The following is a 13953-nucleotide window of genomic DNA, read 5'->3' on the forward strand; positions in this document are numbered from 1 at the left end:
TTTCAGTTATTTCAGGCATGTCCAATTCTTCAAGACCTTAATTGAGATTTTCTTGGCAAATTTACTGGAATGGTTTGCCAGTTCTTTCTCTTGATTCATTTTACAAATGAGGAAAAAGAGGCAAAGTGGACACAAAATTAGTAAATATTTAAGGATAAATTTGAACTTAGGTCTCAGTGACTCCTAGCCCAGCATTCTGTACATTGTGCCACCTGGCTGCCCTAATGGTGGAAATAACAAGGAAACAAATATATAAAGTGAGTATGATACAAAAATTAATTGATAAAATAATCCTTCACCTTCAGAACTTTTTAGCCTAGTGAGAGGAAAAATAAACTTAAAAAAAAAACTAATTGAAACAATTAACTTAAGCAAAATTGCAGGATATAAAATAATACTTCTCAAATCATCAGGATTTCTGGATATTATCCACAAAAACCAACAGAAAGAAAAAAAATCCATTTAAGATCACTGTAGAGGGGCAGCTGCATGGTACAGTGGATAGAGAACCAGCCCTGAAATCAGGAGGACCTGAGTTCAAATATGGCCTCAGACACTTACCACTTTCTAGCTGTGTGACTTTTCTTGCCCTGGGCAAGTCACTTAACCCCAATTGCCTCAACAAAATAAACAAATAAATAGATGAATGAATAGATAGATAGATAGATAGATAGATAGATAGATAGATAGATAGAAAAAAGACACTATAGAAAATATAAAATATTTGTGAGTCTATTTAGGTTTTAGATTCAAAGAGCAAGGTGAGGCTTTGGAGGAGAGGTGTTGATGGCCAATTTAATTGTTTGTTTTATTTGACTACACATATTTATACCAAGACTTTTATTTTTTAGCTTCATTACCAAGAGAGGAATGGGAGGAGGTAAAGGAAAGAAAAGATAGATCTTCATTTTTTAAAAAATTGAATTTCAAGAAAGAGGAGAAGGAAGGAAGGAAGGAAGAGAGAAAGGAAAGGAGTCAGGGAGGGAGTTTATTCTACTGACTAGAGTTTACCTCAACCTTTGTAAAGAAACTAAATCCCCATTTTTTAAATCTCCAAGTAATTATTATCTGAAAATTATTGTCATTCTTTATATTTACCTACTTCTGTCATTTTCATTGCAACATGCTTTCAATTGGACCTACATCCCTATTTCTTCTTGAATCTGATGTTTCATTGTTTGCCAAACTTTTTTCCTTTGAAATAAATTGTGATAAAGAAAGAAAAACAATAAACTTCTACTCCCTGTCCCACAATCATACAATTTTAATCATGTATTTTGGTTACTGTAGTTATATTTCAATTTCAACACCAATCAAGCACATTAGCAGTGCCATGGGTCATTTCCTTTCATAAAAACTAAATTTCCAAGAACAAATAAATATCACATGCATCCTCAAAAGAGGACATGTGTAATGAAGAGACCTTCTACTTATAAATACATAGATTCTTAAATGTATTTAATAGTTTATGTGAACAAATTCACTATAAATGCTTTACCTGGAAAAATTTCTTTCCAAAACTAAGGGGGAAAAGAATGTTAAGAAAAGCAAAAATGTTGTCATTTTTCATTCCTTTTATGGGATACATTTGATGGGATACATCCTGGATATTTCACTTTTCCTATTGAACATTAAGGAGGGAAGTGCATGTACTCCATCTCTTTCTGTAAGCAATACAACAGTTATTATGATGTGTACTGCTCTCAATGTCCATATAGCTTAGGTACCTTCCCAGAATATCTCAGTATCTTTTATTGTTTGATGCATCTGGATTTTCTTTGTTTAATAAAAGGTACACATCACTTGCTCTGATTCCAAAACAGTAAACAAAATTCAAAAACTCATTAGATTCAGCAAGCACAGTATAATCTGCCATGTGTGCCTACTGTAGCTTAAGCTGTTTCTAAATTGCTAAAGTTTGCAGTTTAGATGACAAATATCCAGTAAGGTTTATCTATAATAAGCAACTTGGTTTTATGTAATCATTCCTGGAGGGAGGCTAATCCCTTCTATCTTTTAATGAAAATTATACCATTTCATTTTTTTTTACTTTGCTTTTAATGTTCTTGTTACGGCTTTGAAAAGCTATGTCTCCTTATATAGCCTTTACCCAGATGATGATACTATTAAAATATACAACTCTGTTGTTTAAAAGCATTGCTCAATTAATTATTATCTTTCTCTAACCTTAAAAAAAATAGGTCCACAGGTCAAATATCATGCGTATTTCTAATTCCCCCTATAACTGGTAAATCAGGAAATACATTATAAAGCAAAATTTTTCTAGGAATGGAATAATTATAGGGGGGAAAGCAAATCAAAGTGGACCTTATTCAAACTGCTTCTAATATTTAGCTGTCTTGATTCATTTTTTGGTTATCTGGGGCTTTCATGACTTCTATAACTCCGGATAAGTCATTTAATATTTCTAAAGGTCAGTTTCATTTTCAAAATGAAGGGATTGGATTACATGCCCTCTTGAAGTGCTTGTAAGTTATCAGTCTTTGATTCTAATATTATAGAACCATTCCTGGGCCCAAAGTCTAAGGAATCTCACCTAAGTCCTCATTCCAAAAGAGCCCCCTCTGCTTTAGATCCAAGTCTCTCATGAAAGGGAGCTAGAATACCTTTCCTAGTGTTGTTCATCTCATAAAACCCTATAACCAGTGTCCCAGACAAATTATTCAAAGTTTAAATTTAGGCTCCTATCTTGTGCTTCCCCATAATTAGGCATGGAATAGTTATTTATTGCTTTCACATGAAAGATTCTCACAAGAGCTCATTGACCATTTTAAAATAGTATTGAGCAACATAACTGTTTTTACAATCATCTCTTAAGAATCTAATATTTAAACTTCATCAGAATATAAGACAGTTGGTGGGATTAAAGATTCGATATTTTACATTTCATCTTAGTTCTGTGCTGTACAAACAATTCCTGGCACAGAAATTGTTGGTAAAAGAACCAGGGTTGGTTCAAATTTCTTGTTTTGTCCAGACACATCTAATAACTTTCAAAAATAAATTTGAAATTAAATCTCCTGGATCCAGACTAGCACTCTACCAACTAAGGCATGATACTTCTATATAATTGAGGTTGAATGCTTTGGAAAAGTTATTCTGGAGCAATATCTGCAAAAATATTTCCAGTAGTCCCTGGGTATAAATATTAAATATTTTCCAAAAACAAAACCCTTTTTAAAAATAATTGTCCAAGAAATCATTTTTAAGAACATGAAAATTATCCAGATTTTCATTTTGCCTGGATATTAAACTAAATCATGAGATACTTTGCCAACCAAAGAATTCAAGTTGAGGGTCACCGAAATAGTGAATGTGAATAAGATACAATACATTATTAATAAACTATCATGCAAGATACTTGATAGGTAGCATAGCATAATGAATAGAGATCCAGCCTTGAAGTTAAACAGAATAGGTTCAAGTATCCTGCCCTTCCATAAACTATTAGTACTGCTACTGCTATTGCTACTGCTACTACTGCTATCATGACCATTTTATACTCCTAACAATCCTGGGTGGAAGATGCTACTATTATCACTCTTTTACAAATGAAAAAATAAAGGCAGACAGAGAATAAGTGGTTTGCCCAGAATCACACAGTGTCTAAGGTGGGACTTGAACTCAGGTCTTCCTTACTCTAAGTGTAGCATTTTATCTGCTACATGATATAGTTTCCTGTGGGATGTTGTCAAGTCATTTAACTTCTTGTCTCAGGTTACTATCTAAAAACTGTAAGGGGCAGGATAGTTCCCTCAATGATTTGGTTCCCTCTTGTGGCATAACAAGTGCAGTTCATTTAAAAAAAAAAATAAGTCACATAAAACAATATAAAAATGTCATCAAAGAAATGTTTTACTGAAAAGAAAGTGGACTATTTTTATAGTGAAAGCTGGGGAAAACTAATGAACCACAACACAGTGTCCGCATATAATCAAAAGAAATATAGGATATTACTCAAGATGTTAGGTGGACCCCCCCTATTAAATATTTATACATGTATATGGGCAAAATGAACATAGGACGGGAAGCCAGGAGGGCTTATGATCTACACAGTTGGAGAAAGTGTTCATATCAATGTGATCATGGAGTTATTAAAGTACTGAAGTATTAAATTTGGATCCAAATAATGATATTGAAGTTCAATTATCACTTTGTCTTAGTGGAACAGTAGATTGATTTGGAAGCAGGAAGACCTAAATTCAAATTCAGTCTCAAATACCTACTAGCTCTGTGACTGAGCAAGTCACATAATCTCTGCCTGCCTCAGGTTTCTTATCTGTAATCTAGAAATAATAATAGTATCTATCTAACAGAGTTGTGAGGATCTCTAAGGTAATGTTTGTAAAGCATTTTGCAAATCTGAAATAAATGCTAGTTATTATTTTTATCATTTTATCCTCCATAGAAGACTAGTTCCTTGAAAACATCAAGTGTTTCATTTTATATTCCTAGCAATTAGTATTACTGGCATGGAATAGATATTTAGTAAATGCTTATTGATTGATTAAAAATGCTTCACAATGGAATGATAACTTCTTTTTCTTACATTTTATTTTTTTAAATTATCCTTTTGCAACAGTTTTGATAAATACTTTATTCTTCAAAATTTCCCTAAGCTTGTGATCCCTCCAATTATAAATCTAGTCAGAAAATTGCTAGAAATTATAAATAATGTTTACTAATGGAATGTTTGACATAGAAAATGTAGGGATTAGTCTGTGTAATATGTTCTGGTGACACTGACGTATATTATTTAATGTTATCCAAAAAGCTACCATTATACAGAGAGGCCCAACTGATTACATTTCATTATTGTTACTTGAAAACATCTAGTCATATAAAATAGATGCGTTCCTCTTCATCACTGCCTCCTGGCTTCTTTTATGTCCCAACTAAAATTCCATCTTGTACAGGAAGCCTTTCCCAATTCCTATTCTAGTTGCTTCCCTCTGTTAATTATTCTTTATTTTTCCTGTACATAAACCTGTTATTGTATATTTATTTGCATGTTTTCTCCCCATTAGAATTTAGCTCCTTGAGGGAAATATCTTTTGACTCTTTTTGTATCCCTAGCATTTAGTATAGTGTCTGGTATATAATAGGTGCTTTATATATATTTATTTATTGATTACTTTATGGGCAGATCCATTAGTATTGACTAAAGAAAGGATCTAAAATTATGGTAAATAAGTTTAACATTAATGTACACAATGCTATGACTTAATATAAAGGGATTCTGCAGAATAAAAAAAGAAGCTCTGTTTCTTCTCAGTGAAAGTTCAATCACATCATTATTTGTAGTATTTTTTTCTATATAATTGATAAGTGACTTTCTTCAGAAGACCAATTCTGTACCTCAATTTCCCCATCCTAAAGATAAGGATATTACTTCTCCTTTGCCTTTCTGATAAAGGATGTGGAAAGACTAAAACAACATACAGAAATCCCTTTGAGAAATTCAGAAAGGACTCTCTTTTTGAATTATTATTGCACCCATATAGCAAATACAGATCCAAAGAAAACTCTCAGGGGACAAACTGTGTGATTTCTCATGAGCCAAGAAAAACATTTCTAGTACCTATTCTTTCTCTTTTAGGACTCTCCTAGCTCTGATTGGATTGTAGAAAAGCCAGGACCGCGTAGTTTTGACGATTACACTTTACTGTGAGATCTGGCTCGGCTGAGCCTCCTCTCTTCGTGGTTTTTTTTGTTAATTCCCCAGACGTTCTGACCTTTGTTCTTCCAGATGGAACTTGCTGTGATTTTTCTTAGCTCCAGAAAGTAACCTTTGGGTGGTTTGGCGTGGCGCTGAATGAGCCATCTGGATGACATTGCGTTCACCGCCCGGCTCGGCTTACCCATGAGCAGTTACTGGGTCTCCAGTTGTTTAGTTGTGGTGAAAAGTGCTTGGTGATGGTGCTCGGAGAGCTCCGGGGCTTGCCTCGGCAGCTGGGCTTTAGGTGCAGATGGCCTCCTGGCAGAGGCGCTGATCCTAGTGGCACGCTGCTGCCATCTTGCTAGTGTTTCATTGGAGATTTGGGCTTCAAATTGGTTCGTGCTTTTCTTTCTCTAGTTTCTCTCTTCCTGGTTTGTATGTCAACACCCTGTTCATGTCACAAAAGGGATTTGCAAGGGCTCCTTTGCCTACTTTTCCATGTAGTTTATAGAATATTGGAATTAGCTGATATTATAACGTTTGGTAGAATCCTCTTTTGAGCCCTTCTGGCCCAGAGGATTTGTTGTTTGTTTGTTTTTTTCTTCATTTTTTCTGGAGATTTGTTCTTAGGGAGTTCTTTCTCTAAGATGGGGTCATTTAAGTATTCTCCCTACTCCGCTGCGTCTGGGCCTCTCCTCATTTGTGTGACATAATTACTCTTTTGCCCTTACCCTGCCCCGATCTTTCTTTTCAGCTCACTGCTGATGTCAGTCTTAAACATCTGGCACAGTTTCCTAAGTGAAAAACGTAAGTGATTCATCCACATGAAGCTCCTTGAATCTGATCTTTGATCTTGGCTCTGAGATGTTCAATGTTCTTTTGAGTTTGGCCACGGTTGAAAGAAAGGCCTGAAAACCTGCGAGTTCATTGAAGACCATTTTTTCTCATTCAATATCATAGATTCTCTTACCGGACCTAACAATTTTGCTGGCTGGCCTGGTTCTTTGGATCCGATTTGATTCCCAGACCCACGCCTTTTACTGTGGCCACTGCTAAGTCCTGGACGAGTCTGACTGTTGCTCCAGTCTTATGAGATCTTTCACATTTTGTTCTATTTTTGTCATTCTTTATAATTATTGTTTCTCGGTATAAGTATAAGCAGGGTGATGGCCCAGTCAAATCTTACCTGGTCAAAAGAGAAATGGGAGAATGCCACAATAACGTGCACTGTCAGAATAAGGAGGAAGCCAGCAATGAATGAAGAAGAGATGAAAAGTATAGAAAAGAAAAGGAGTGAGGACTAGGAAATGCTGCTTATAGATTTTATTATAAAAGGACAAAAAACAAATCAGTAGGAAAGGTAAAATTTCACTTAGATGACTCTTAGTATGGTTTGCAAGAACCTGTTGATTTTGTGCTGACATCTTTACTAGGCAAAAATCTCTGAAAATAAGCTTTGGGGACTTCTCTTTAATGCACAACAGTAGATTTCCCCCAAACTTGACCTAATCCTTATTCTTCAAAGTGTGCTGGTATCCCTATTTTTAGCAGCTGTTGGTTTTTATGCAAACAGAAAGAACTATTTCAGGAGTCAGAGAACATGGATTCAAATCTTGTCTCTGACATAACCAATGTGAATTTGAAAGTTACTTAACCTTTGTGAACACCAATTTTCTCATCTATATGATCAGGGGATGGACTAGTTGGCCTCGAAGGGCTCCTCCAGCACTAGAACTATTATGATGTCTCCCTTGGTAGAATTCAGCAGATTTATCTTATCATGATTTTTTTCTTTATTTCAGACAATGAACTCACAATTTTGATTTTTTTTTCTTATTGGCTTTTCTCTGTTTATCTTTCCTTCAGTTGTTTTAAGAGCTATAATTTTTGTCAATGTCACCATTAAATTAATCCATATTGCACCCTACTAAGATTTAGTAAATGATCTTTGAGAATTATTGTGGCCAAAAAATTCATTATGACAATAGGCCTTTCTGAACTTAGCCAAGTTGGTCCTCAGCCAATAGCCATACAATCCAAGCTGCACTCAAAGCCTTCTCAGCTGATGGAACCTGTCAGTCACCTTCACAGCACAACAAGGTGAAGGAGGATCTCTACAAAGGAATCCATGTTTCTGAGCTCCTAATACAGTACCTTCAACTCTTTTTGCAGCCATTTATTAATTACCTTCCATTTGCAAGATGCTATACTGGAAAGAAAGATACAAAAGCAAAAAAAAAGTAGAGAAAGAAAAATCACTCCTAGAGGATACAATATGTAAACAGATAAATAGCTTTATTGCTCTTTTGAGGAGAGAGAAAAGCACTAACAAAACAAAAGCATTAACCAGGTCTCAAGAAAGCCTGCATATGAAGTGACATCTGATTGAACCTTGAAAGAAATGAAGTATCCCATGAGACAGAAGTGAGAAGGTTGTTCTTTTTAGATAGAGAACAGCCCATGAAAAGGCATGGAGGCTGTTGATGCAAGGTCATTAGAGAAAAGGCAAGCCATTTGGGCTAGAATATAGACTATATGAATGAGGAATTACGTGAAATAAATCTGGAAACTAGATTAAAGTCAGATTGTAAAGGGTTTAGATGCCAAATATAAGAACTTGTATTTTGTTCTAGAGGCAAAAGATTCTTGAGCAGGAAGAAGACATGGTCAGATCTATGCTTTAGAATGATTATATTGCCCTCTACAAGAAAGATGATTCAGAAAAGGGAAAGACTATATGTAAAAATTATAATTGGGAGTTGATTTTAATAATCCAGGCAAGAGAGAAAGAGTGTGAATTTGGCTGGCAAACATAAAGAAAGAGACAAATCTGAGAGATATTAAAAGGAAAATCAAGAAGACGGTGACTTGCATATAGCAGGCATGTAATAATTACTTGTTGAATGAAATTAGATTAAATGTAATAAACTGATGTGTTATTTTTTGCTGCTGTTGTTTAGGTAATTCTGTCCATTGAGGAAGGCTACAGACTCCCAGCTCCAATGGGCTGCCCAGCATCTCTCCACCAACTGATGCTCCACTGTTGGCAAAAAGAGAGAAATCACCGACCGAAATTTACTGATATTGTCAGTTTTTTAGACAAACTAATCAGAAATCCCAGTTCCCTTCACACTCTGGTGGAGGATATACTTGTGTAAGTTGCAGAAAGTTGCTTTTTTTCTTGACTGTATGATTACTTCCAGGAAAAGAATGGGTAGAGATGAGAAACTCAGATTATCAGCATTGAGCTGCTGATAGACGGGTGTTTTATTTATCAGCTGAATTTGCAAATTGTTAAGACTATAAAGAAAAATGGATGTCTTTTCACACAAGAAAGCAGGTTACTTGTTTTTCTTCTCTCCATATCTAATCTTTTTGAATTGCTTTTTTAATATTATTCCCATGTGGGCCTTTGATATTTATATATTCTTTCACTATTTACTAAAGTTTCTTTACTATTTGTAGTGGAATCCATCTACTTAAGCCCTGTTTATAATTTTCTTGTCTATTCTATGCCCTTCCCATCTGTTTGAAATGGAAAACTAAATAAGGATAATTTATGATTTGGCTAGGAGCAGGAGCATTTCCCTGATAGAATGGTTTCACTCTGCTCCCATTTTTTCCCAAGAAAGACTGATATTGACAGTGAAATGCCATTTTAAAAATATTTGGTTGAATTTAAAAACCTCATGAGAGGAAATATAAGAAAGGAGAAAAATGAACATTCAGGTGAATCAATATTATACCATTTAAATTATTAATAAATTTTAAAAATATTTTCATTTACCCAACCACAATTGAAAATTACATAAAAATCTCCTAAGTAAACAATTTTAAAACTCAATCTCATGATACAAGAGATGATTAACAGAATATGGAGACATTAACTTTGAATCACAAAATCAAATCTGCCAGTTTTTCGAAAGGTTTTAGGCTGTTCAAGTCCTCCTTGAAATCAGTCTCAGTTCGGGCTGAGCACACAGGAGTTCAGCTCCAAACCTCTAATTGGCAACCTCAGCAATGTGAGACCATGCATGAAATAGTTAGAGATATTAAACTATTACTCTAGTCTATCTACCCAAAGAAGTTTGCAGTTAAAAGCAAAGGCACAACTGAAAGCTGAAATAAAGGACACTTTTCCTACAAATAGGAAACTTGGGGGGGGGGGGTAAGTCCCTGTCCTTTCTTTCATTATCTTTGTGACCCTGAACCTTGCTGTGAATCACTTTTCTTATCTTTAAAGTGAAGAGTCTTCCAGCCTTAAAATCAGGAAGGCTTAGATTCAAGTTCTCCTTCCTCTGAAATAGAGTGTGTGTGCCTGACCAAATTACTTAACCATTCAGTGTCTGCAAACAACTGTCTGTAAATACAAGTTGCAGATGAGACGCCAGTATACATCAATAGAAGGTTGTTCTCTGCCAGGAGTTCCCTACATGGGCAATAAGCATAAGTTTTCTCTTTAAAAAGTATACATCAGATGATTATTATGAAAATAAAATGACACAAAAAAGGGAAGGGGCATATATATTTTTAAGTGCTTACTATGTGCCAGGCACTCTGTCAGGGACTTTATAAATCTCATTTGATCCTCACAACAACTTTGGAAGGCAAGTGCTATTGTTATCCCCATTTTATAATTGAGGAAACTAAGGCAAACAAATTATGTGACTTTGCCCAATCTGAATTTGGACTCAGTCCTCCATACTCTATTCACAGTATTCATTCTGCTACCTGGTAATCTCAATAATAATCAATTTTCAATATCTAATTAATGAAGAAGTGGGTTGGCATATGTAATCAGAATCATAAGCCAACTGTTTAACATGGCATCTAAGTAAGCCTAATATGTCTTTTTTCCCCGCTAATGAAGTTTTGGCTATTAATTGCTGCAGAAGCAGTCAGAATAGTTATCCTTTAGAAATATGATGCCCCTATGATCTGAAAAATCCACATAAAAATTTTTGGCCCTCCCTTCATTCTGAATTATGTCTTTTTATTTTATGGGGTACTTATAGTACCTTGTTATAAAATTGGGATTGGTATTGTACAACTCTCTCTCTCTTTCTCTCTTTCTCTCTCTCTCTCTCTCTCTGTGTGTGTGTGTGTGTGTGTATGTATATATATATTTCATGCATTTCTGAGTTTCTAAACTTTTTCTATGTTGTCTGCTGAAATGTGTGGCTTCCACAAAATTCCCACAAAATTTCCATTTAATTTCTTATGCTGATGCACCATGTATCAAATCTATGATGGGGAAAGTCACAATTTGTAAGGGATAGCTATATCTATAAGAATATTTCCCTGGAGAAGGGGTAATTGGATCCCTCACTTTGGTAATATGAGGACTAAGAATCTTATTAGGATTTTAAACATACTAATGAGGGAGTGGAGATGAAAACAGAATAAAAGGGGACAAAAGCTAATAGTCAAGCCAAATCAAAGTTTGGGGAGTCACCTGAAGGTCCCTAGAGAAGTCTGTGGCCTATATGGATTACTGTTCATGGAGGATATCTGTAATATTCTCTTTTTCAGTTTTCTTGGGGTCTCGGGAGCAGCCTTCGTTTCAATTCAGTAATCACCACACGAGTAGCCAGGGGTTAAAGTCCAAATCCTTTATCTCTTTCAAAATTTTGTCTCCTTTCCTGGAGCCCGGTTAGCTTTCTTAGAGGCCTATCTCTCTCCTTGATTCTGAGAGCTTCAGCTCCTGACTGTCTTCTCTGCCCTCTGAATCTCTCCTAATCCAAAGATTTGTGCTTCAGCCTCTAGCCTCTCAGATTCAGAATGAATCTGTCTCAGCCTCTGAGAGCTTCTAGTGTGCTTGTCTTCTCTGGCCCTGAGAGCTTCCCCTCTGTGGCTCTTAGTTCCTGTTTATATGCTCTGCACTGAGTATACACCAATCATTACATCACTAAGAAACCATTATTTGTTGTAGGATTAAATCAATGCTAAACTAGATTTAACCATTGTCTCCTCAATTCCACTTAGTACCTTGTTTCAAGTTCTGGCCCATAACAGATATCCAAGAGGAAAGGTCTATATAACAAAAAAATCTCAGTCACATTGATATAGCAGGTCATACTAAAGATGGGAATTAAAATTTATATATACAAATAAATTAAGTTTATATATAGTCATATGACATGTGTGTGTATATGAGAGAGGGTGGGAGGCAGATGAGGAAAGAGACAGAGACAGAAACAGAGAGACAGAGAGAGACAAAAGAGAGAGAAAGATGGAGAAGAAGGAAGGAGAAGGAGGGAGAAAGAGAGAGAGTTGGGAGTAATTATTCAGCCCAGGGCTAATCTCCTGGTGATCAAATGGAAGAATTTGTGACTGATCCTCTATCCTAACTCCTGACTAAGATATATATGTTTCTGCTCCTACCCTTACTATACCTCTGGAATGAAAAGAAAAAAAATGATAAATTTAGTTCTTAAGCTTATCATTTCCAAACCTTTCACCAGCTTTCTTATTTCCCCTAACCATTTTAAACTTAGTTTGAGGGAAAAGATGTAAACAAATTCAAGCAAGTTAAAGGATGATTGTTAAATCAGAAAATAGGTAACAAGCTAAATGGCATCTCATTTGAGAACTCTTCAATTTATACCTGTAAATTTTCCTTTTCAAAGAGGAGATAATGTTTATCGTGTAGTTTTTGAATCAGAATTTTGTAACAGTGATTTTAGTATTTAAGAAATTATTATCAGAATACCATAGAACTAACCAGAATGGTCAGTCTTCCTTGCCAATAAAACATGAGCAAAATCATAAGTTTTCTCCAAAAAAATCTACATTAGGTGATTATTTATAGAGATAAAATGACACTATGCTTTTCCTTGATTTTTAAAATTTTAACTTGTAAATTTCTACTTATTTCAAGGAGAAATGCTTTTCAAACATAGTGACTGTTATCATCAAAGAGATATTGTACATAGTACAAGTATGAGACCTTCAAGATTATAGTCCAACCTTTCATTTTAAAATTTTTGAAACATAAAATATGCTCAAAGCCATATATAAGTTAGTAGAAGAGCCAAGATTTGAATTCATGCCTTATGACTCCTAGTCTGAAGCCCTTTCCATTACATTAGTTGTTCAATTAATAAGCATTTATTAAGTCCATAAGTTATATTAAGTCTAGACACTGTACTAAGCATCAGGGATACAAAGAGAGGTAAAAGTCTGTCCCTGCTCACAATCTAATGAGATTGAGACCACATGCAAACAAGTATACACAATTAAGATCTATAAAAGCTAGATTGTAGATAATCAATACAGGGAAGACATTAGAATTAAGGGGGATAGGAGGAAAAGCTTCCTGTAGAAAGTTATATTTTAGTTGGCAGGAAGACAAGGAGTGAGATCATTCCAGGAGTGGAAGACAGCTGATGAAAATGTTCACAATTGGAAAATAGTGCATCTTATTCAAGGAACAGTAAGGAGACCAACTAAATTTCAGCATGCATGAATTGTACAAGGTATTAAAAAGATTGAAAAATTCAGGGAGAAATCAGGTTATAATCAGGTTTGAATGACAAATAGAGGGTTTTGTATTTGATCTTGAAGGTGACATGGAGCCACTGGAATTTATTGAGTAGAGAGGTAATATGGTCAGATCTATGCTGTAGGAAAATCAATTAGTCACCTGAATGGAGACTGGACTGGTATAGAAATTAGTAGTATACAGACCAACATGTTGGGTATTACTATAGTCTAAGTGTGAAATGATGAATGACTGCACCAATATGGTAATAATGTCAGAAGAGAAAAGGGGGTGAATTCCAGAGACTTGGCAATGATTGACTATGGGGTCATGTCTAGGTTGAAAATTTGGGTGACTGGGAGTTTAGTCATTCTTTTAATAGTTAAAAAAGGATATTTGGAACAGAAGACTAGTCTACAAAGAGTTAAGAGAATGAGAGAAAAAGAAGTAGAGGCACTATTATGGATGGCCTTCAGAAGGAATTTAAGTCACAAAAAAGCAAGGAAATGTGGCCATGGATGGTTCAAGAAAAGAGTTTTTGAGTATGGGAAGGCATGAATATGTTTAAAGTCAGTAGGAAAGTCCAGTAGAAAGAGATTAAAGATAACTGAGAGTATGATAGAGAAGGCAATAAACTGGAAAAGACCGATAGAATGGGATCACTTGTTCGTGTAATAAGATTTGCCTTAGTAAGGAGAAGCTCCACCTTACTATGTGAAGTAAACATGAAGGAAGAGGTAATGGTCTAATCTAATGGCATCTAATAGTGTGAAATGAGGAAGCGGGGAGA

At 35.2% G+C, this 13953-nt stretch overlaps 1 protein-coding gene across 1 annotated transcript in view; it reads left to right on the forward strand.

Annotated features, from left to right (window-relative positions):
• EPHA6 (EPH receptor A6) overlaps positions 1-13953 on the forward strand; it is a 983513-nt gene that overhangs the window by 951234 nt on the left and 18326 nt on the right. Inside the window, 1 exon segment of the mRNA XM_051984381.1 lies at positions 8641-8834. Within this exon segment, the coding sequence (XP_051840341.1) occupies positions 8641-8834 (194 nt within the window).

Source organism: Antechinus flavipes, chromosome 3, assembly GCF_016432865.1.
Source record: "Antechinus flavipes isolate AdamAnt ecotype Samford, QLD, Australia chromosome 3, AdamAnt_v2, whole genome shotgun sequence".
In the NCBI taxonomy this organism is placed as follows: Eukaryota; Metazoa; Chordata; class Mammalia; order Dasyuromorphia; family Dasyuridae; genus Antechinus; species Antechinus flavipes.